Source organism: Vidua chalybeata, chromosome 5 (genome assembly GCF_026979565.1).
Source record: "Vidua chalybeata isolate OUT-0048 chromosome 5, bVidCha1 merged haplotype, whole genome shotgun sequence".
In the NCBI taxonomy this organism is placed as follows: Eukaryota; Metazoa; Chordata; class Aves; order Passeriformes; family Viduidae; genus Vidua; species Vidua chalybeata.
The window spans coordinates 3555932-3581050 of NC_071534.1; the positions used below are offsets into that span (position 1 = coordinate 3555932).

The 25119-nt window shown below is 43.6% G+C and overlaps 1 protein-coding gene across 2 annotated transcripts in view; it reads right to left on the reverse strand.

Annotated features, from left to right (window-relative positions):
• Positions 1-25119, reverse strand: part of CACNA1C (calcium voltage-gated channel subunit alpha1 C) — a 457698-nt gene that overhangs the window by 47191 nt on the left and 385388 nt on the right. The window contains exons 31-32 of one of the 2 annotated variants that reach the window (XM_053943267.1): positions 8924-9007; positions 8205-8288 (exon numbers count right to left, since the gene is read on the reverse strand). In XM_053943267.1, the coding sequence (XP_053799242.1) occupies positions 8205-8288; positions 8924-9007 (168 nt within the window). The remainder of the gene's footprint in view (positions 1-8204; positions 8289-8923; positions 9008-25119) is intronic. The other variant, XM_053943268.1, reaches the window with a different exon arrangement.

A 25119-nucleotide genomic window follows, 5' to 3' on the forward strand; every position in this document is an offset into this window, starting at 1 on the left:
ATTTAGATCCTTTATTTTCGGTTTCTCTTACTTTAACTAACGAGAATGTTTGTGGTTAATTTTTTCCAGTGAGGCAAATTTATTTTTATGCTACTCTTAAGTCTTTCCTGCATTAAAATACATTCTGATTTTTCCGTGGGCCTGGAGTAATGTCAGAAGCCAAGTATAACAATTTTGTGGAAATCACAATATTGAGGTACATCCTTAAAATTGGGTGGCATGAAGAGTCTTTCAAAGTGGGAACTACATGCCTTCTTCTTATGGTGCTAGTGCTGCTAGCAACAGCTAAATACTCAGGTAAACTGAGGAAGGAGCAATTTGCATTTACTATCCCCTTCTTTTGCAGAAAATACATACTTTTTTCTGATTGTCCATATTTCATATAGATTTCCATACAGAAAAGGTTATGCAGTTATCAAAATCTACTCTTTTAAAGAGCAAATCACATTATGAACTCTGGAAATGCACTCAAAATACCAACATTTTAAAGACAAGAGATTAAAATAATAATAATAAAAAAAAAGAGGCCCCATTATCATGACAAGTATAGACATAAATAAACCCAAAAATAACCCTGTTCAAACATGGTTGTGGTTGGATAGCCATACCATACTTCTTTCTCACCAATACAGGGTGAAAAACATGCACTAAAATTGTTGATTAAGCTTGGGAGGTGATCAAATTCAAATTGATCTAAGCCTGATCTGTGGAAGAATCCAGGGCAGCTCTCCTGATGTTCTTCAAAGGCAAAACAAAGCTCTTGCCACTGCTACAGCTCACAACCATGCTTCAACGTGGCTTCCTACAGCTGGGGCCACCGTGGTGTGTTACCTGAATTACTCCAGTGATAGAAACACCACCAGATTAAAAAAAAAAAAAAAAAAAAAAAAAAAAAAAAAAAAAAAAGGGCAAACTAAATCCACCCTCTCCCTCCCCCCCCAATCAATTTTATCAGTAGCTTTTCCAAAAAGAAAACAAGTCATATATACATACATATACACGCACACAGGGAGAGCTCAGGACTAAGGACAACTTCTGGGATGGCAGCAGTAAGGGTGTGACAACACAAGATGTCAAAAGAAGCCACTGTGCTTCTCCAGCCCTTTGCTACATAATTTGGAGGCCTCTGCTACCCAGATGGTATTTGAGAGGGAGAGGAAGGAGTGGAGGGGAGGGAGATGTTTTCTGCCTCTTCCGGAAGGTTTGGGTAAACGAGCTTGCAAGTTGTGGGGGGATTGCAAAGATTTGCGTCCGGTGGCAGCAGCTGACGGCCAAAATCTGAGCAGCAAAGGGCGTGGAAGCGGAGAGAACCAGACAGGCAGAGAGAGACGGACAGACAGACAGACACAGCGACAGATATGAATGCCAGTCCCAAGTGAGGTGCAGGCTGGGTGCATGTCGTCCTTCCCGCGATCCTTGCTCCCTTGGAGGGGTGTGTGCCCAGCACTGTGTGGCAGGGCCGAGCGCTGCGGTCCTCGCGCAGGCGGCGGCGCCTGAACGAGGACTGCAGCGCTTCAGCCACTGGTTCTCTGCCTTCTGACACGTTGGTTGAGAGTGAAAATGAACTCACGGGGTTTAGTGTGGCTGGAGACGGGGGAGAGGAAAGCGAGGGAGAAAAGGAAGAAAGGCAGGGTGTGGGTTAAAAGGGAGGAGTGCAGGAGAGGGTGAAAGGGAGATTTAGGTATAGGCTTTCAGATATTCTAAAGAATGGGAGCAGGAGCCCATGGCAAATAATATGAAGCCTCTTGACACCAAAAGCAAGATGATTGTAAAAAAAGGCCTCATGCGCCTGGCTTAAGCCTGAGTTGCTTTACATCAGAAATAAAATAGACTAAATGAGAAATCACTGCACAAGTCTCCAAGTCTTGGGAGCTCGATGCTTTGGTATTTCTCTGGCCTTACTGCACTCAGGATTCAATCAAGCTGCAACCCTCTGCTGACTTCTTAACAGAATTTGGAAAACTTTCCAGAAGTGCGAGGTATAAAGTACTCAGCTCTCCTGAACACCTGATGGACGAACATCAAACCATTACCCATAAGGCTGGGGCAAAACAGACCTGACCAACATTTTTTAGGGAACTAATACACCAAGGTGGGGTTTGTGTTTCCCTAACCTTCTTCACGGGGGGGGGGCTACTTCCTGAGCCACCCAAGTCCTCTGTCTCCCAGATGCCCACACACAACACTGCACTCCCCTCCTACCATCTCCCCCATCAAAACCCCACCATTTCCATCAACCCTCCAACCACTTGCAATGTTCACTCTTAGGGAAACATCTCCTGCTACAACAGGAGGGCATTTTATGCATGGAAAGATTCCATTATTTCACAAAAACCCTCGAGTCACTGGTTCTCTACCCCTGACAGCTCTCATCTTGTAACCATGCTCACCCCCTGGCTCATCACATCTGCTGCATCCTTGTGTACCTGTGCTGGGTAACTCCTCCTGCCCTGTGCCTCCTGCAGGGGTCACAGACACACTCAGACACTGTGCAGCTGCGGCACTGAATGGACAGGCAGGGTGAGAGACCTGTCCAGATGGTTTTCTCAGTCATCCTCATGCACCCCCGAGCACAGCTGGCAAACACAGAGGCACCTGCACATGCAGACATGCTCAGAGGCACCAGCAGAAGCCCTCAGAGACAGCAGAGCCCACGGGTAGGCACAAACCCTCCCTCCCTGACAGCCTTTCCAGACAGACAGATGGAATCAAACACTCAACACACCCCACTGTCACTGTGCTGCTCTGGGGACACATGTGCTCCCACCTGGATGTGCCCCTGGAACTCTCACACATCTGCAGGCCATGAGCTGCCCTCTGCAGCTGGATGAGCAACCCCCCAGAGGCTCCTCCAGCTCAGTGGGCACTGACAGGAGCATTGCTCTGCTGCCAGATGAGGACTGAGCCATGCAGTCTCTTTGGTCTGACACTGGCAGGGGAAAGGATGAAGGAAAAAGGACCCTGTGGACCAAGGAAAAGTCAGTTTTCCTCTCCAGCCAAGGGGAAGGAGGTCACATGAACAGCTTTCCCAGTGACTCAGGGTCTGACTGTGTTTCTGTCATTACTTTGGGCACTGTGGCACAGCACAAATTGAGCTTGATTTTCCCATTTGATACAGAGCAACAAACAATAATGAGAAACTAAGGGGACAGCAGGCTGTTAGTTACCTCTACAGTACTCAACTCCAGGCTGTGTCTGCTCACGTGGAAAGGAAGGAAGTGCTACTCTGTGCCTGGAGCTACTTCTGGGATGATATAGTCCAAACCTGCTGGTTTTTTTTTTTTTTCAACTCCTATAAGATTTATTTCCAATTATAATAGAGAGTAATAATTTTTACCACCTTAACATTTTCTTCTAAGGAGCTTAAGGGTTTTGTAAACTCTAATAACAATACCTTTTTAACATAAGGAATACTAACAGTCTCCACTGATGGGAAGACTGAGGTACAGGAATCTAATAAAAGTCCAAGGAATATAATCCACAGGCCTCATACATTATACCATTTTTCATCTTACTCTCCAAAAGCCATTCTTTGTCATGAAGAATGGGATGATATAGTCCAAACCTGCTGTTTTTTTTTTTTTTTCAACTCCTATAAGATTTATTTCCAATTATAATAGAGAGTAATAATTTTTACCACCTTAACATTTTCTTCTAAGGAGCTTAAGGGTTTTGTAAACTCTAATAACAATACCTTTTTAACATAAGGAATACTAACAGTCTCCACTGATGGGAAGACTGAGGTACAGGAATCTAATAAAAGTCCAAGGAATATAATCCACAGGCCTCATACATTATACCATTTTTCATCTTACTCTCCAAAAGCCATTCTTTGTCATGAAGAGAGCTGACACATGGTAAAGGTGGTCTCTGCCTTGGAAGTTCTTTTTTCACAAAAGATTAAAAAGACCTTTCCTCCCTCTTTAGTTACTTAAGAAGTGGCATAAGAGTGCCCCAAAACTGAAGCACTAAATATTTAAAAAGCTTTTGGTGAGGGGGGGGAGAGGGGGAAATAAAAAAAATGTGCTTTATTTCGTGGCTATAAAGTTAGTTGTACAGCAGTCACTGCGAGGAAAGCTCTGAAATGCAGCTTGATGTACATTAAAGGTGAACTTGGCAAAAACTGTGCCACCCTGAAGTTTTTAAACCCACCAGATTCTTTGCACTTCCTCAATTGTGTGAGATGCCTCTGTGTGTCCGTGCAGCTCCTTGGGGGGACCTAGGAGATGTTCCCAGGTTGCAGGAAGCAAGAGAGCCCAACATGATTGGATTATTGCTTGACATATCTCCCCTCCACGGAGGTGTTTTATGTGAAGGCTTCCTCAGAAATGCTGAGGGGGGCCTACCTTGCAAGCACACGGCTTCCCACTGTTTTGGAATGCACAGCCATGCCAATGAGCGTCTGCTGAGCTGGGCATGCACATGCACACTCAGCCACGGGCATGCAGGGGAACATTCCTGTGTTCAGGAAGCTCCCAGGCACACTCATCCACAACCAGGTCCAGCTCTCACAGTGAGACAGTCAGTTACACACACAGCAACCTCTGAATCCATCAACAGCCATTCACTGCGGAAATACACGTGGAATACTTGTGCTTGCATTCACACTCCTTTCCCCCCAACACATGGATTTATGTCTGGACACTCTCCTGTGGGTTTGTAGCCCATACAGGCATCCAAACACGCTCAGGGACATGGAGCACCATTAATGGAGTGCACACACGAACACCCACCCATGCGCACTCACATATATCTTAACGAAGGTTTTGGTCTGGGAAATTCCTTTTCAAGAAATAAAAGTCAAAATAAAAAAATGAAAGACAAACCAGAACATGGGGAACTGCACAAACAAGAGCAAGCACATACCTGCACACACACACACACTGTGGAGGCTGTCAGTCAGTCAGGACTCTCCTCACAACTACGGCTCAGTGCCTGCTGGGTTTGCTTCCCCTGAGTGCAAACGTGTGGTGAACCTCACAGATTTCAAGCTTAGGTGTCTGTGGCTGCAGGTCACACTGACCTGGGCCAGGAGTCTCCATCTTCCCATCTAACTGACCACAGGAAGAACTGACCCTTCCCTCCAAGAGCAGCACCTTCCAAGATCCTACCACAAGCACTCTGCAGCTTCCAAGGAGTTAAGCAGAAATATTTCACCTGCACCTGACCAGTCTAAACATCTCCTGTTAGTGGAGCTGGTTGGCAGTTTAGGGTTTATTGTTTCTGTCCTTTTCAGACCCCAGGTCTCCAGGAACAAGACAAGACAGTGTACAGAAACACAGGGCAGGGCTTGCTCAAAGCCACAGACAGCAAGGAAGCAACAAGCCCCTGAGGAGACGGGAGAAGTGTGTCTGATAAACTGCCTCACACTGCTTGGCAAGATGACAACCATCCGTCCAAGATGGGCTGCTACTTCCAAAGCCCATTTTCTACAGATGTAACATATCAAGTGCTGCTAGCAGGGAGGGAATCTGACAGGACAAACCGACATACAAAACATTCTCTTATTCAATAAGGGTTATAAGTGCAAAGGGATTTCAGAACATTTCAGAACAAACTCAATCCATAGCTGCCGCTTATTTATCGGTGCATCAAAAGGTTGTGCAAGTTTTTTAGTAACAAACATTAGAAACTAGTAGCAAAGGACTTGCCTAGATAAAAAGAGAGGGTTTAAACATGCCAAGTAACAAAAAGATGTGTGCAGAGATCTGTAAAACTGTATAGAAGGAAAGGATTCTTTAGAGGAAACAGAGGGACCATCACACAATGCTCTTCACAGCCCTTACTAAAAGAGTCAGGGCCAACTCTGCTGCCTCCTCACCTAAGACAGGTGCTGGTTGTTTGGACAGAGGCATGCCCTCATTTTTCATAAGCTTCTGCAGCTGAAAACTGGATTCTGGGCTTGCCTGACACGAACTTGAATTGAGACAGAGCCTTGTCGCTGGCAATTAAACACACCAGCACGGACAGCCCTGGAGACTGAAGATCACAACAATCATCAGCAGACACGACTGTCTCAACAAGATGCTGAGAATGTGATTTATACTGCTTAAATTTGATGTCTGGGAGCTGGGTGTCTAGACAAACCTAACAAACCTAGACGCTCACCAGTCACCGGTGGGCACCTCCAAATAGCAATTTATTCCCCTGTCACAGACGTGTCCAGGGCGCCTGGGAGGGGAGCATCCCTCAGCACTAGCAGCAAGAGGTCACCTGGCTGTGACTCTCTTCCTCTCAGACAATGGAAGTTAATGAGGAGATGAATCTGAATTTCTTCAAAAGGACCCGTTGGATTTTCCGGCAGTCTAGGATTTCTGACTATTTATGTACCAAAACAAAAGGATTTCCTTCCTTTCTGCTTAGAAGACTTTTGTATGGATTCAAATGCATCAGTCAGGGAAGTCTTATTGATGTTTAATATGATTCATTTCCAGTTAACTGTGCTTATTCCCTCCAGTGCCATATACAGCTCTCTCTCTATGGATGAGAATTGAACTTTTCCATAATCTGAAGGCTATTGCCAGGTTCCCTACTTAGTTTGCTTGTGACAAGTGTGGCATAAAAAAGGTTTTAATTTCACTCTTAAAAATTAATAACTTCAGCCTCATTGTAACATCCCTCTACAAAGTCAGACTAATATCTACCTAGTAAAAGGGTAACCAAAATTGTTTGCAACATTCTGTGGGACACATTTTTGTGTCCAGAAAGTAGGACATTTAAGAGATGCAAAATAAAAGTTCCTTTTCAGTTAAAAACGATTTTCCATTCTTTCAGAAGACAAGAAAAATAAACTAGCTTAAAAAAAATTAATTTATTCAAAATCAAAATGTTACAGCTTGAATAAATATTCTTGTTTCAGAATTATAAAATAAAAAGGAAAAAAGGAAAAAAAGAAAAAAGTTGAGCAGAAATTACGCTAGAACCAAGATATGAAAATATTTTGTTTGGAAAGTTTCAAGTAAGGCATTTTTATTTTTCAAAATGCTGCCTGATTATTTTTATCTAAACACAGCACTGAGTGAAAACTATGCTGTCACTTCTCTGCTTGCAATGGGTTGCCTTTACAGCACACAATTCCAAGATGGAATGTTTATTCAACAGCCACATAATTTTGAAAATTCACGACTGATTTTCTATTCTTTAACATATCTACAGCAACTTTATTTCAATCCTTCTATTTTCCTGGCCTTTATAAGCTGGACTTTACAGTGTAATTCTTGTCCATGCACATAAACCCATCATAGTCTTTCTTTTGGAAATCTGTTTCCTGCCTGTCCATTGTCCTATAATTCTATATCCATCTACCTCCAAAAAAAGAGACATAGGGGGAAAAAAAATGCCTGGTGTGATTTATTTCCTGCACACCAGGTGCTCATTTCAGTCTCCGTTGCTCACTCAGTCCTTCACCTGTCTGCTGAGATGGGCACAAGTGGGGCCAATCAGTGCCAATTGGGCTGGTGCAATTTGAGAGATGGAGCAAATCAGGTTGCAAACAAACATAAAAAAAAAAAAAAAAAAGGGGGGGTTGGAACTCTGGTGCTTTGTTTTCCTTTGGGATTTCTGCGTTATTTTTATTTTATCTGCCTTTGTTTATTATCATTTTCACATTTGAAATGGAACATTAGGAGCAGGTTCCTCTAGACAGAGACAATTTGGCCTTTATTTCCTTTGGAGGAAGCCTGAGTGAGGAGGCACAGGGAGGATTCCTGTTTTGGTTCCCTCAGTTCCACCTCGAAAGAACTGACCTTTATCTCTCTGTGGGGTGGAGAGTATTGAGCTGCCATGGGAAGCACAGCATAACACTGGGCAGACCAAAGTCCTGTTCGAGCAGCTTCCCATGGCACAAAGAGCTTTCTCACTTACACTCCACGTTTCCCATCGCTTTTCCTGCTATACAGTTTAATTCATGCCAGGCGGATTATGGAGGGAAGAAAATGATGCAACAGTCAAAAAGTCCTTTAAGTCGTTCCAAAAAAAAAAAAAAAAAACAAAAAAAACCAGAATAAAACCAAACCAAATAAAATGAAAAAAAAAAAAAAAAAGAAGAAGAAAACAAAAGAAAAAGAGCTTTGAAACGAAACAAAAAATTCTGAAAATAAACTCAAAATAAAAAAAAAGGAGGAAGAGGGAGGGAAAAAAAAAAAGAACCCGGGAAAGACGAATGTTAGAGCAGGCACGATCATGGACAGACGCCAGCTACTTACGTTCACCTCGGTGATTGCTATATCAACAATGCTACCCACAACAATCAAGGCGTCAAATGTATTCCATGCATCACAGAAATAGTGCTGCATGTGGCAGAGAAGCCAAGGAGAGAGAGAGAGAGAGAGAGAGGAAAGGAGGAAGAGGAAGAAAGAATGAGAGAGAGAGAGAGAGAAGGGAGAGAAAGAGGGAAAGGGAGAAAAGAGGGGAAAAAAAGCAAAAAGTAAAATAAAATAAAATGAAAATAAAAAGAAAACAAAAGCATGAAAGAGGGGAGAGAAGAGGAAAAAAATAAGAAAAGAAAGAGGTTATGTGGGCATATTAAATAGTCTCTTACCACTCTACAGTATTGGTTGCTCAAACCTCTGTAACGTTTCACATGATGGAGGGTATCAACAAAAGCCTGGTTAGTCAGAAAGTTACACTCAAGCATGTCTACCTTTTGGAGGGAAAAAAAGCACACACACCCCAAACTCTGTGCGCTTTCACCAGTCACAGCCTTGGGGCCAGCTATGACAAGTGAAAAAGAAGGAGGCATTTCCCCCCCTCCTTTTTTTTTCCCTGGGAGAAGGAGAAGGACGACGGCAAGTTCAATAAAAGCATGACTAGAGGGAAAAAAAACCAGAAAACAAAAAGAGAGAGAAAAAAAGAGAGAAAGAGAGAAGGAACAGCAGAGGAGGAGGAGGTGGTGGTATCCTGGGGAGGGTAGAGTAATACTCACATTAGTTTCACTGAGAATGACGTCTATAATGCTGCCAATTACGATGAGGAAGTCAAAAACATTCCAAGGATCACTAAAGTAACCCTACATAAGGAAGGGGCAGGCAGGATGGGGATTAAAAAGGAATGTTAGACAGACAAAAACAGTTCAAAATTACCATTAGAATTTCTGCCCTGACACCTCAAAGGGTTTTCCTCTTAAGTCTACTTGTTGTGTCTCAAGCTGTAGCCTAGGCCTGGGTTCCCTGACTGGTGTGAGCAGCCCCTCTCCAGCTCATGCTATGCCAGAGAAGCCACCCCTCCCCTCCAGCTCTGAGACAGGGGATGAAGGGAAGTCACACAGATCATTTTGAGCGTGGCTGCTGGCAGGAATGGGGCTTGCAGGACCAGCTCCTCCAGACATCTCCATTCCTGGCAATGCAGCACCCTTCCCATTTGATTTAGGGGGGAGAGCACAGGAATAGCGTAACGTGGTTTCCTCAAAAAATGCTCCCCACTGTCAGTATCAATCCCCCAGTCCATGTTCCAGCTGTAGTGCTCTGTGCTGGCACAGGGAACAGCTGGCTGCTGTGCCACGGAGGAGAGGGCACAGTCAAGCTGGGGATGTGCTATCTAAATCTCACCTCTCAGTTTCTTCCAGTAATGCTTTAGGTCCTGTCTCAATAATACAGAGCAGGACTGGTACCTCTGTTACTCTGAAAGCACACCTGCACCACAAAATGGAATGTAGCCTGGCTTGTCCCAGCAGGAAGGGGAAGAACAGGAGCAAAGTTAGCTTTAGCACTGCTCAGAGCCAGACCTGTTGCTCACTCCTGCCAAAGACAGTGCCACCGCAGCGCTGTCACCTTGGCTGTCCTGGACAAGTGATGGCTGATCACTTCAGGGGCTACCCCAAACATCTCACTGTCCTAAGCAGAGCTCAGGAGATGCTAATCAGCACTGCTTACTGTCCTTATCCTGCATAGTTTTTTGGTGGATAGGCTGCAAGGACAGAGGACCCTTTTGGAGAAGGTCCTGTTCAGCCTAGGAGATGAACCTCTGCACATAAACTTCCTCTACAAGTCAATGAAAATTCATCTTGGCTCACTGAGCACCTGTGCCATCTCTTGCCCTTGTTCTGCAGTCTTAAAAGGAGGCAAACATACAAAATCCTCCGTGCTGCTTTCATGTGCTTGGTTTTGTGAGCATGGGCTAACCTGACCTCCCTGTTTCCCAGCTGCAGCTTGTCTCCTGTGAGACTGAACCCGAGCTGCACTGTGACTGCTATTCTTAGTCCAAGAGTCAGGTCATGGGTAAAGTGTGAGCCTGTGTTCCCAGGCAGCGTTGCAGAAAGCAAAAAGGAGAGAAGAAAAAAAAAATTAAAGACAAGAAAGAAAAAAAATTCAACTTATCCCAGTACTGGCACTGTACAAAGTCAGGCTTGGGAACCTCAGATTACTGTGGGTTCAACCATCACGTGGAGCAGGCACTGGCAAAAAGTGTCTTTTTATCTGCTGAAACACTGCCTCCATGAGACTTTGAGACTCACATTTATGAACAACATTACACTTTGGGCAGGAAAAAAAAAAAAAAAAAGAAAATATGGAGCAGAAAAAGCCACTGCCCAGCTTGTTCCACGTCAGTGAAGGGAGCTGGTAGAGAGGACTTTGAAATCTTCCCCTCAAAACCAGAATAAAACACCTTTACTCTGCAGCCTGAAATAGGCAACTCTCTTAGCAGATCTACACTGGAAGGAGCAACCATCCCATGGCTACACATAACTACACAATTAGCTACAACAGGGAGGAAGCAAACAGGAGCAAAAGCAAATTCAGAGAATATTATTATTCAGCGTCCAGCCTAGAAATACACAACAAATATTAGAATGAATTCAGCGGTGATGTCCAGCATCATTAACAACCAGATGGACCTGGAATAAAACTGTAATTAGACTTCACCAAGAGGAAGGGGAGGGAGAGAGCAGCAGATTAAATTGTAGAGGCAAACGCATTTTGAATAAATAAAGGATAGACACAGATCATACAGAGTTACACAAAGTGCCTTTGCAGCCTGATGTGACCTTGGCAGACAGTGCACTTGCAGGATCAAAGCAGAGAGTAGAAGACAACAGACCCAATCCTCCTGCCCCTGTCCATGGGCACAGTCCTGCAGAAGGCAATGGCACTGCCCACATGCCAAATGAATACATGTTCAATAGCATGGTTCTCTTCTATTTCCTCTCAAATTGCATAGTTTAGGAATTAATAAGAATTTCAGCCGGAATCCAACCAACTTCAAAAAAACCCAAGAGTTTGATTTTGGGCAGCTGCAAGGCTGAAGATCCAAAACGTGTTGTTTAGATGATGACTTTTAATGTTTTTCAAATCTCTAGTGACAGGTATTTGGTACTTTTACTATGATTGACATCATACTGCAAAGAATGTTTTTGGTGTAACCAAATTTACTATTTTTTTTTTTTTCTGAGCAGCTTCTTACATAGAGCTCAATAATCATTGCTCTGGTAAAAGAGCATTTGCTGTTGACATGGATCCCAGGTGACATCAAAGTGGCCTCAGATCCTGTCCTCAGATTACCACCAAAGCCAGTCAGTGATTTTTTGCTCCCAGTAGTAGTAATACAACCTCACTGGAAGCAATGACACTGTGCTGTCAGACTTGGCACATCTCAGGAGAGATTCAGGCCTGGAAAGAAAAGGTCTCTTTTTCATTGCCATCAAAAATAGCTGCTTTGGACCTCTGAGACACCACAGTGCATCTGGAGTCACTCTGCTGACTTCAACAGTGTTGCTCCAAATTTACATTGCAAGTTCTTTCTCCTGGGATGCTCTAGTGAGTCTCAGCAGCAAGATCCTTGCTTGAAAATCATGGGCTGGTCTGCTCTGGGATCCCAGAGAGAGCATTATCCCAGTCTGTTATTGTGTGGCTGTAAGGTGAACACAGAGAGCTCTTCTCTTCCTCCTGTGTCTCTTAGATGAGTGACAGAGAGGAACCATGGATATGAATGAAGTTTTACTCAACCCCACATCCAAAATGCCAGTGTTGAATTAAGGAAACACATGGATTTTAAAACCTTCCTTTCCTCCTCACCTGCTCCCTCTGTGTTTCAAACAGAAGGGTGAAAAATAGGAAGATATTATTCACAGTGAGAGAGCTCAAGGAAATAGAGAACACAGATGCTTCATTGGGGTGCAAGGTGATGGAATCCTTCCCTGAAAAGCCACCCACCCTCCTTAGAGACATTTACCTACAAATGGCCCCATGGGACTCGGATTTGGGTCAGACCTCATAACCTGGTCATGAGTTATGAGTGTGCAATGAGAGAGAGCTACAGCCCTTCAGGACTTGCCTCTTGTGACCTCAAAGTACCTCCTCAAGCCACATTCCCCACTGGAGTGTACCAGGGTGGCTCATGAAAGACAAACTGAATGAGGGAAGAGCTTTCACTCTAATAAAGACGTTGTATTTCCAAAATATTTTTCCCACCAGAAAGTTCTGCATACTTTTCCCAAGAGGGTGGAGGTCTGACTGGAAATGAATTGATGGCACTGTTTGTTTTTGCAGGACAGGAATTTAGAGTGTAATACCATATTTTACCCATAAAGGGAGAGGCTTGACCCTGATTTAGCTATTATACATGCCACATAATGGCAACCTCAGGGGTTTACTGGGGAATGGTAGTCATCCTCTCTTGTGGGATGTCTTTGGAGACCCATGAAGCTTTTGGGGAGAAAAGAGGACAGAGAGAGACCAGGAGGGTTGGATTGAATATTCAGGAAGCATGAAATAGCCCCACCAGTAGAGCACATTTTTTCCCCCTTTTTTTTTCCCCCAAAGGCAGCAAATGATAGTGTATCACCACATGATCAATAAGTTTATGAAAGGCTGAGCATAAATATGCAGTAGCTGACTGGAATGGAATCTCATTTGTGTGAGAGGAGCAGACATTTCAAAATAAGTTTGCCAATAATTTTTAGGTTTCCTAGTTGCTGAGAATAGCTGTTAAAGAAACTAGACTTTATTTAGGTGCTAACTGAGGCATTGACATCTCTGGACACCATTTCTTCTACTTTTTGTGAGTATGAGATCCTAAATAGGGCATCTAAGAAGCCTCAATAATAACAAGAGGGAAAATTGCCCAAGGGAGTCTATCTGAAGCTCAGAGTCACCTGGAGCCCATAATAAGAATATGTGATAGCTGGAGTGCTGAGCATCCCCACTGAAGCATAGAAGTCCTCAGGGGAAAGGTGCTGTGGAGTCGTGGGGCTGGCTGGGTTTTGAGCATCGAGCCCTGCGGGGCCTGCAGGGTCACTTGTGTGTTAGTTTACGTGCAGTTTTTTATCTGCTTAGTCACAGGTTTTCATTTCTGCCTCTTCTGAGGCGGCTGGCAAAATTTAACAAACCCCTCTGAGAAAAAGGTCTCTAAAGATGAAGAGCACAGCAAGGTCAAGGCTATTCACTGGGTGGGACCTGAATGTAGGTGGGATGGTCCCCAGTAGAAGGTGATGCTGCAGTGCTGTAGGAAAAAAAGGGAAGGACATGCATGCATGTATGCAGGTTTGTATTTATGGATACAGGAATGAAGCATCAAGGAGGAGAAACTAAGACACAGAGATAACTGCACAGCTTAAAAGGAGGGCAAACTGCAGGATGACCTTGCTACCACTTCTCTGAAATAATTCTGCATGCTAAAACAACAAAAAGAAGCATCAAGTCTAAATCAGCTGAAGAGAGTAGATAGGAAGGAGAGAAAGGGGCTGATACCCTGATAATCGGTGGGATTTCTTAGCAAAAATTTCCTGCTGATTGTAAAGGGCAAAGCAGACTTTGCTGGGGATTTGCAAAATGAGATTAACTGCTAGTCTGGCTGATATTTAGTTAATACAAGGACTCCTTTTTGAAAATGCTGCAGGCTTTTTAGAGCTGTGAAAGTCAGTTCTCAGACTTCATTGAAAGAGGCTTTCCCTGAAAATACTTTTGCAAAAGGGACAGTATTGAGTCAAAGGACATTTACACAGCTCCATAGCTCTTGGTACATGCTCTCACAGCAGATTTGGGGGATTCACGTGTGTCCTGAACAATCTTACAAAAGTACAATAGGAATGGAGATGTGTGTCAGATGCAAATTCTGTTGTGCTAAGATACCATTTAGCCATAACAGCAATCAGGGAAATTAGCAGAACGTAATAGAGGAGGAATCAAGTGGAGCATGCAGCTGCTTGGAGTTCCTGACAGGCTGCAGGAAAACAGCATCTATTTGCATACTATCTATCAACCCTCATCCACTGATGGATTAATTCTGAGACAGAGTCCCTGCAGTTCACCTACCAGTCACTGCAATGAGTCACTGCTGCAGGGAATTAAACAAGGCTCCCTTCCACTCCTTCAAATCTTTCCACACACAGGCAAAGAAAAGAGGAGCATTTCATCACTCCAGACTATTCTGGTGAGTTCTGAAGGAGCCTCATGACCCTTTGCTTATTCCATGAGAAAACAAGACCAACTTACAGCCCAAGATGGACATTCAAAAATGTCCTTTATCCTCCCTCACTTGTTTCATGCTCTCTCTCACAATGAGGGCACCTGTGAAAGCAGACAGGTGTCCCTTGAGGTCTGAGGGCCTGCTTGGACATCCTGAAGACTCTTCTTGACAGAAACAAGAGAGTTGGAGAACCTGAATGGCTCTGTCATCTGGAAAAAGACCTCAGATGTTTATTTCTAGGTCGCTGGTAGAGAATTGAGATTACTGGCCACTCTGAAGTGGACACCTTCTGATTATTGTTTGAGATCCTGTAGGTCCTAAAGCAAATTACAGGTCTCACCACTGCTTATGGGGAACAAATATCTTCATCGCAGGAAAAAACCCAAAAAGCCCCACTGCCTGAACCAAAGTCCCCAGGCCACTATTTGACAAAACTATCAACATTTATGGAGGCTGGAAATATAGAGTCTCTTTTTTTTTATGCTCTACACACCTATTGATAATTGATAATCTCTGGAAGACATTACTAGAAAAGACTGTACCATATCTGTGAATGGAGAACTTCCATTGCCAGATTTTGCAATCCAGTTAATTTCACCAGAATTGTATTTTCTAAAGAGCACCGTGAGTGCCTCCATGCCCATCTACATGGAATTATGGGATGGTTTGGCTGGAAGGGACCTTAAAGATCATTCAGTTCCAATCCCTGCTGTGGTCAGGGCCACACTCCACTATCCCAGGTTGCTCAAAGCCCAATCCTGCCTGGCCTTGAACACTTCCAGGGATGTGGCACCCACAACTTCTCTGGGCAACCTGTGCCAGGGCCTCACAGTAAAGATTTTTTTCTAATCTAACCCAGCCCTTTTTCAGTTTGAGGCCATGCCCCCTTGTCCTATCACTATGTGTTCTTGCAAAAGGACCCTCTCCAGCCTTCTTGCAGGCCCCCTTCAGGTGCTGAAGGTGCTGGCACTTGGTGGCACGGTCATCTTACATCTCCCTCTATTGATTTACTATAAAATGGTTGAAATACACAGGCTCTCACCCACGGGGGAGGCTCCAAGTGCAAGTTCTGGTCCCAGGTCCTCCAAAGACCGGGAAAGAAGCACGGCAAAGGCAAGATGGAAGCATTTATTATGAAAGCATCTCTTCTTAGACATAGCAAAGAGTGTATTTCCAGGCAGCATGCTGAGAAGGCCTGAGGAAACTATACCAGTAAAGCAAGCTGAAACCAGATGATTCAACCAGCTGATCCTGATGTAATTTTTGGCCTGGATTGCTCCTAAGTGCCTTTAAAGGAGGGTGAGTAATGCCTCTGAACAATAATGACTAAGGCCTCCTTGATATAAATGCATGAAAATGGTGGCAGAATAGCTGAAAGCTCTCTTATAAATTTTACTGTCCACCTAGGAAATAAGATAAACATTCTTGACCTTCCCACAGGTATGTTGTGACACAGCAATACCCCATGAGGAATTAGGCCCTTTTTCTCATGAACAGTAAGCTCACAGCAGTCAGTTAACAATTACTGCCCTGCAGCCAGAAACCAGACTTGTTCTCAGCAAAGAGAAACAAAATTACCACCAGTTTTACCAGGAAGACTGAAAAGTGAATGTGATGGGTGAACATATCTGCTATCATAAAGGGCATTCCATGAGAACTTTGCTGTCAAATTCCATTTGGAAGAAGCTGCAAGTGCTCAAAGACTTTGGAAGGTCTAAAGGCAGCATGTCTTGATGAGGGCCAATAAATAACTCCTGAAGGCAATAAACCAACCCAGCAATATGAAACAGTCCTATGAAAAGAGCTAAAGGATGGGTTTTATTGTTTAAGATAGTCTATCTCCTAAAGCAGGACTGCCATCCCAGCCCAGGCAAGAATGACTCAAAAGAAGGAAAACTCAGGCTACAAGAACAGAAGTGCCATATCTCTCAAGAGTGAAGAGTCACTTCAAGCCGTGGGAAGATGAGACAGTGGCAAGCAGTGGGTGAAGAAGCATTCTGAATGTGGGGCTGGACTTGGATCAGCTTCCCTCTCTCCGTGTGAAGCATGGAAGAGGCTGTGGACTGCCCTGACGTGGCTGCTGAGTGGATAGTGGATGCTGAGTGGATAGTGGATGCTGAGTGGCAGAAAGGCACAACGTTCAAGAAACAGCGCAGTAGGTATGAGCAGTAGGTTTTTACATCGTTTCTTTTTAAGTTACTCCATTTTCATAAAAGGCTTAATTTATGTGGATTAGAGTAGGTAGTAAAATAATACTTATTTTTATGGAATCCATCAACCGTAACTTGCCAAAAGAGGATGATTACTCTCATTCTACTCTTGGGAAAGCAGAAACAAAGAAAACTAAAGTTTCCAAGGTCTCCAAAAGCCAGATGCATGAGACAAGAGAGATCACCTCTCTTAGATGTCAGCCAGGTGATCATTTGCCAGGGGAAGTATCACTTTCTAACATGACAAATGGTTCTCAACAGGTGCTGTACCACAGTCTGTTATCTGGTACCATTCCTACGTGAAGGTTCACATCTCTGAGAGCTTTGGACCCTTTAAAACAACCTCACAGGAAATGACAGAGGGTTGGGATTTTTTGTCTGAGAGAGAGAGAGCAAGTTGCTTTTCCCTGGCACTGTTCCCATTCCAGGCTGTTGCTGCTGTTGTTGATGCTGCTGTGAGTGAGGCCCTGGTTCACCATCCCACTGGGCTTTTAACATCATGTGGATAATTTTCTGTATTAAATAATTAAGTGCAATAGCTAATACAGTGCTTCCCACACTGTTGCATTGTGCAGTCATATAATTATTTTTGATCATTTATAACGACATTAAAACCCCCAAGTGCCAGACTGGAAATACATCTGTCATAATGTTGCAGCAATATGCAAATTCTCTGGGTATGTTTGCTGTGAAGGAAAAGGTCCTCTATCATTGAAGCTCTTACACAGCTCCTTTAACAGCCTTTTCTGCCTCCTGAATTCTCCACTGATCCTTCAGAAAGCTGGAGGATTGCACAGCTCTGGCTGATCCTTGTTAGAGATTTCACACATTCTCTATAGTGATTAGGGGATCTATTTGCAGAAAATTGCTGGCCTTGTCCTCCAGGAAGGAGAACATCCTGCATTTAAACAACAGATCTAAAACAGGGAGCAGCAGATCAAACAGCCTTTTTGTCCCTCACCAACTGTTTCCACCACAATATGAAAGGACAAATTCTTTTCCTGAAGAGGGAAGTTTGTTCTGGACACTATTTTGTTATTGGCCTCTTTCTTAGGGGCTGCAACAAAGAAACCAAATAAGGTGCACTCTGCTCATGTCTTTGTGCCAGATATATTTATTTTCTGCAATAAAATGGGAAAGAGCCACTTTATACAGGATGTCAACCAGTGCTGACAAGGAAGGCTTTGATGCTTCCTGACCCAGATTCAAATAGAGTTATGAGCTAGGATTTAGGGTGAAAGTTTCATTTCTCATCATCCATCTCGTTTCTGCTGTTACATTCACCTACCAAGTGTTTTTCACACTGCATGACTTGTTTAGGTTCAGTCACGCCTATGCCATCTCAGAATATAAGCATATGCACAATAGAACAACAGCTTTAGTCTGGCACTACTTTCTTCTCCTTTAAAGTGTTTGGAAGGGCCAGATTTCCTCTCCCACACACACTCAGGAACTGGTGAGGAGCTCAGTGAAATCTAGAAGCCATCAAAGAGGATTCCCTGTGCTTTCACATGATAGGGAAGGCAGTTATCTCCTAGCTAACTCCTCTTCTGTAGAAACTGTGGCTAAATCAACCTCATCCCTGAGCATTCTGTTGCACATTTCCTTCCTCTGTATTGATAGAAGATTTATTATTCAAGGCTCTACTTGATGGGCCAGCAGTCTAAAGCACCATGATGTAGTTCCTCCTTGTTCAAATTGCACTGCCTTGTAACATGTTGGCAGCACTCTCCCCTGAGTAGTTTCAATTTATTACCTGGAATAACAAATCCAGGCTTTGGCTCTTGGCTAGTGGGGTCTCCCATGGTCTGTGAGAAAGCCTCAGCTCTGAACTGCTGAGAGAATGCTGTGGCACAGACTGGGCTGCAAGAGGCTCACTTTCTTTCTTAGCCTCTCTTTTTCCTTCCTTTTCCTGGACATATGGGCAGGTAGAAATTCTGTCAAGCAAGCAGCTTCCAGGAGCAAGTCTACCAGCTGACTGTGCCAACCCACTGATGTGCAGAAAGGACTGAGATGACCTTGTCATCCATGTCCAGAATAATTATCCCAAGTATTTCTTCCCACCAAAGTCACCTAAACATGCTGCTCTGACACTCAGTACTTTTAGTATTTACTTTTTCAGAAGGGGTTGGAAAAGAGGTTCCTTCTTCCTTCCAGACCTGTGGACATGAAAGACAATATGCTCAAGCCTCTGCATGATGTGTATACTGTGCAAAATGCATGGGAATCCTGGCAGACAGGTAATCACAGTAAAGAGAAAGCAGAGGAGTGATTAAAGAAGGGATAAGATTTTTTTTCCCCCCTTTTTCTAGTTTATTTCAGAAACCCTCGAGGCTGATTCAGCAATTCCTCGAGAGCCTCGGGCTGAGTGCACAGGAAATGCAGTCACTGGTACCTTTAGCTGGGCACGACAAAGACCTCAGGGATTTCTGGGTGTATGGCAGCTGCTGGGCTCCCTGAAGCAGCTGAGATTAATTCCAGCAGGGCTGCTGGTGGTATAGAAGATCCAGAGGAATATACAAGTCATTCAGGCTTCACCACAACAAAATCTGGGGTGAAAAAGGAAAGCCTTTCTGAGGTAACCTGATGATGCATTTTGAAAAAGGGCTGAGTTTAATCCACAGAAGTAGGGAAACATACTGTACCCAACTTCTACTGCAACTTATTCTGATGAGACAGTACACAGGGAGGCTCTGTGGCTGAGATTCTAATGTGTTTGAACATGGAGACCTGGGATGCCTGCCAGAGAACTTCAATAAAATGTAGAAGCACAAAAAGATGCTAATTAGCTTAAAAGGTATGGGTTTTAATTTAGTTTTTAATTTTCTAAAAATCCCTTCCCGTGTTTACTTTTTCTTTCAGTCCTGTTTCTGTTTTTCTTTTCATTTCATCACTTTTTGTCCAATCACTTCTTCCTCCATTTTATTAATACTTTACTATTTCAAGGTCTTAATTTTTTTTTCTTTCTGCCTTTAAGGATATTTTATCTTTTCCCACTCTTCATCATCTGTATGGCTTTTCTTCCTCTGTGGACTTGGGCTTTCTCTCTTTCCCTCTCAGACCTAGTCCTTCCTGTTGGTTTTGTTCTTTCCTTTTCTTCAGCTAACAAATTGTCTTACCTGATCATGCCTAGTTCTCTCCATGCTCACTGCTTCTTACCCAACATCAAGCAGAGCTCACTCTTCCTTTTTGTTAAATGGTGTACATTATTCCCCACCCACAGGTTTTGACACATAGTCAGCTTTCTTGCGCTTTCTTTTGCCTTTTTAAAGCATTTCTTTCACCCAAAGCCAGGGTGGTGGTTGAAGACTGACCTTCCTCTTGCAGAGGGTACGTGACTCATCAAATACTCCACTGTAGAAGCTGCCCCTCCAAAACAGAAAAGATAATACCAAAGCTGAGGAAACAATTAGGTGGCTACCAAGGTTAAGGACCTGCCAAAACCAGTAAAGGAAGTCTGCAAAGTAAGAGCTGCTTGACAACCATCCCATCTGGCCACACAGCATCGTGTGGCCACAGTCCATGGAGGGAAGCAGCTGCCTGCACCACGGGCTCACATTTACACAGCTTAAACCACTAATTTATGCCACCATACTGCATCCCAGAGCATGTGATTTTGAACTAAATATGATTCCTGTTGGATGGAGCTGAAGTGTTATTCAGCTCTGAGCAAAAGACCACTCAGTTGCAACTGGTTTTCCTGATTTTTTTTTATCAGTGCAGAATGTCTTTACTTCCCTTACTCTGTGTAAGCTGGAGAAATAAAACACTGCGATGAATGATGCCAGGGCAGTATCCTAAGCTATATTTCTACATGGACTAGAATGAAGTACAAAAAGCATTAGATTTCCAAAATTAACCAACATTGTTTCTATGGATATAAATTTCAGCTGTTTATGAAAATGTTGAAGCCTCTATCCTGACCAAGGAATAACAGATTATGGTTTTGGTGAGAAAGAAGAATGCAAGTAGTATGAAGCAGCCAGTGTGACTTTAGGAGAGACTGCTCAAAGATCTGTTTATAGGCATAAAAGCATGAGAAATGTACTGGTAAAAAGGGAACAAAAACAGATGAGTCACTTTGCAGGTTTTAGAAGAAATATCTGTACATCAAATGCATGATAAACGCTGACTGAGAGGAGCTTAAAGAGGAATGAAGAAGTGTAAATGCATCAGGGGAGAAAGAAACCCTGAGGACACCTAGATCCATCTAGGAAGGAGTCTGAGAAATAACCATGGGTGGCACTTGTGACTTCCACAGCACAGAGGGTCACAGCTCTTCCTGGGATCACATGGGACTGTGTGCCTTGTGCTGAGTGTGAAGCTTGTTTGAAACAGCCCACTGAAGTCCAAACTCTGCTGCACAAAAATGACATGTAAGAATGGCAAGAATGCAGAGTAAAGCAGCAGTGATAAATGAGGGACTGAAGTAACTGGGGCAGGACAGATGGCATTTGTTACAGGCTGCTTTACAAGCAACATCCGTAAACACCCAGGGAAGAAAGGTGCTGACAGTGTCTGGTAAATGGAATAGACTTGTGATCTTCAGTCTCTCTGATAGTCATAATCCCACAGAGGAAATCTCCAAGATTCCCTTTCCACACGCAGGCACAGATTTGACAAAATATATGATCATGTGCTTTACTTTATGCATAGCAGTAGTTCCATGGATATGTCTTCCCTACTTTGAGATGACAGGCACAACAGGAGAAAATTCATAGCTCTTGGATTAGTGGTCCTGCCCTAGCTAATAAGGGGACAGATGAAGTGTTTCCTGAAAGAAAAAGTAGATGTGGCTCATCAGGAAAACAGCCATTCCAGGGAGCTGGAAAGATCTGAAATTCCTGGAGGAATATCCATCCTCACATTAGCATTGACAGATGGTGAAGCTTCATATGAATAGGAATTTTAAGTCACTGTCTTCAACTTGAAAAGATAAACCCCAGGCAGGTTTTGTAGAGCAGCTGGCCCTTCCTGGACTGGCTCTTGTGGGGATTTCTTCTTTAAGAAGCTGGAACAGTGGTAGCTGTGAGCACCACAGACAGCACAGCACCTCATTCCCTTTAGTACTTTTCACTGGAAAAAGCCTGCAGCAGCAGCAGCAGCAGCTTTCTCCATGCAGGAATTGGGAAATAGCTCAGCAGACTGGCTGGAGAATTTATAAAATTAGAAAAACAAAGCAGCAAAAGGCCTTGGCTCAACAGCATTACTTTTAGACTGTCTGTCTCTTTGAAGTAACCAGTCTTGAATCAGTTTATGAGCATCAGCCAAAGCAAGCACTGAGGTCCATTTGAGAGTTTTGCTTCAGAGCAGCATATTAATACTCTGTAAGGAGATGCAGGGCATGTAGTGGATGTTTTCTTTATCAGCAGCCCTAATCATCCCAAATCACTCGAGCTCACTGTTAGCACACCCTCCTGACAAAACTGCAGACATGGATGAGCTGTGTCTGACACAGTGCTTAGATTAATCCTGCAAAAAACAAAATGGGGCAACTGAACCTCTGCACCAGAAGAAGTGTCACACAAACCCACAGGGTTCTCAGAAGCCTTGTCCCAGCCTGGCATGCACTGACTGTGCCACAGCAGCAGCTGCTCCAGCTGACATTCCCCTCTTTACAGCCACCCAGGAGACCAAGCAAACAAAACACTGCTCACAGAGGATGGCCAGCTAAAAGGACAAGTTTCAAAGGGGCTTGCTGACCAGAGCAACCAATCTCAGCAGTAACAGTATGTTTAGTTAGGAAAGCCCTTGTCTTCCTACTCCCTTCACATATTTTGTGTAAGTGTCAGGAGATGAGCCCTGACTTGGACTTGGCTCCTTATTCCTACAGCTGACCTTTCAATTAGTAAAGCCTTGCTCCCACCACAAGAAATAGGGGCAGGGCTGGATTATCCACGCTGGTTCTTTGTAGACAGGCACATGTGTGAACCTGCTTCTTATCTGTGCAACTGATTGTGTTTGCTTCTTTCACCTCTAGCATCAAGAGTAGCAAGTCAGGAGGACATCTCACAGAATGGAAATGAAGAAATAAAGAAGGGATACAGTAAAAAAATTCTATTCAGTCAGGCTGCCACCTTTTCTGTTGTTATGCAGGTAATTCACAGTAGCACTGGTGTGCACTGTATCTAGTGGACCTTGGCAATGGTAGGTTAACAGCTGGACTTGATGATCTTGAACGATCTTGATGATTTTCCAACCCATTTCCAACGGAATCCGTGCGTCTGTAATCGTGGATGCCCCACCATGGGCAGCAGCAGGAGCTCTGCAGATTGGGCTTCCCCTAAAGCTGTTCCACATGTGCACATCCCTGTGGGGACTTCTGTGAGAAGGTAGCACCATAGCAGCTCCCAATACTTCAAGGATCTGTCCTAGTTCCCTTTCCAACTCTCCCTGGTGAAGGTATGAATAAACAGCAGCTGATTCCACCTTGTGCAGATGGAGAAAGCCTGTGCAAGGGAGAGCTCTGTGGTGGCCGCTTCAGAGTCACAACTCGGTTCCTGCTTGTCTTGCTGCAGTTGAAGGTTAAGCTGCAGCATCCACGACTGGGTTAAGCACCCAAAAAAAGGAGAAAACAGACTGAATGTTGCCAGCTTCAATTCTGTGCTCAGTTCTGTTCTGCCACATTCTCCTGGGGCTTGTCATTAGAACACAACACCTTCATATAACCACGTTTCCTCCTTTCTTGTTGTCAGTCATAAAGCTTACAGCTCTTTTATTTTAGGGTATTCTTCTCACAGACAAGAGTGATGTTTGGGCACAAATTCAAAATGAGACAAAGCAGCTTAAACAAAGGCTGGTTTGTGTTTTATTGCTCGGGAAATGACAGACAAATCTGTCTGCAGCAGAGATGAGCATTTCATCTTGCCATTTCCCATCTGGGAAACACTAATAACACTCAGCATCTCATTTCTTTGTTGGGGGGAGTTGGTTGGTTAGAGGGCATAGGTAGTGATGTTCTCCCAGGTGACAAAGAAGTGATTTTGGACTTTCCCAGCGGGTTTTCCTGGAGACAACTTCCATCTGCAAATGTACTTTGGCCACGAGGTCTAGCCAAGCAGAAGACTGAGGTAACTACTTGCTCCAAGCTGGAAACTCCCACTTCAGAACACATTCTAGGCAAGTTCATCTTCAGTACTGCAACCTGAGGAGAAGCAGAGAGTGCTCCTCCCCAGTGCTGGTCCACATCAGTCCCAGTGGTCATCTGGGAGAAGGGGTTGCCTTCTTTGGAGAGCAGGGAATGAAGGCTGCAGCCAAATCCTCGTACATAACAATGACAAGTTACACAAGGAATGTGGTGTTTCCAAACCTGAGTCACTGAACTGGCACTTAACAAAATTCAGTGTGAATATGCTGCAGGAGGAAAGTCTTTTTGCTGTGTTAGCTGTTTTCACCAGGTCAGTCATATTTTTCTTCCCTGTAATCCTTTGTTTCAATTTTTAAAAAGTTGAGGTTTCTTTCATTAAGGTATTTAATTAAAATAGAGGTATGAGTTAGTACCATCTTTGGCATACAGGTCAGACCAGGATTAGAAACATTTATTTTAAGTGCTGGCTATTCTTTCACCCGAGGTTGTTGTCTGAGTCCTAGCTCAAAAGACTTCATTAAGACTCTACTATTCTCGTGATAAGGAAAATTTATTTTTTACTCTCACTTTTACTATAGTGTAGTAGCTGGGGATTTAGTTTGGAAATTACAGAATCATGGAAAACTGGGCTGAGAGGGACCCTGTGGTCTATTCCATCTGCCTGTCTCAAAACAGATCATAGATTCCTAAACTGCTTGAATTAAAGATTCCCCCAACTTAATTTCAAATCCTCAAACTATAGAGATTCCACAATTACTTTAGGAAATCTGATTCAATGTTTTGCCATCCAGAGATACTTGCTTACCCTCAGTTGATTTTTTTCTTTTAGTATTTTTTTTTTGTGCAATAAAACTTGAAAAGGAGATTGAGCAGAGGAAAGTAAACCACAGGAAGTAGAAAGGCCTTCCACTATCATCGATGCCATTTCCCTACTGTAAGAAGCAACCATGTCAGGCAAAGCCTTACTTGTATATGTACAGAACTCAGTATTTGACCTGGTTGAACTTCTCCCCTAAATGTTCTAAACCAAATTCTGCTGAGATTTCCACCTTCCTGAAAGTTAAGACTCTCCTATGAAGCAGAACTGCAAAATCAGAAGAACATTATAAAGCCTGTGAGATGCACTTCTGGGTACATGGTGTGCAGATAAAACTTCTATGAAGTGACAGAAAATTTGCTTGCTAACAGACATGGTGAATCTCAAAAATCAAACGTAGATGTCTCCTGAAAATTAAAATCTCTGCTGAAACAGATAATGATGCTTCTAAATTTTCCAAGACAGTGTTTGAGACTCACAAAAAACCTCCAAAACCCATCTTTCAGCAGGACTGCCAAGATGCTCCTAACTTCCAAGAGAACTACATCCAGGATAGGATAGTGATATTGGGCTAGAAAGTGTGGAAGAAAGAGAGAAGCTGGGTG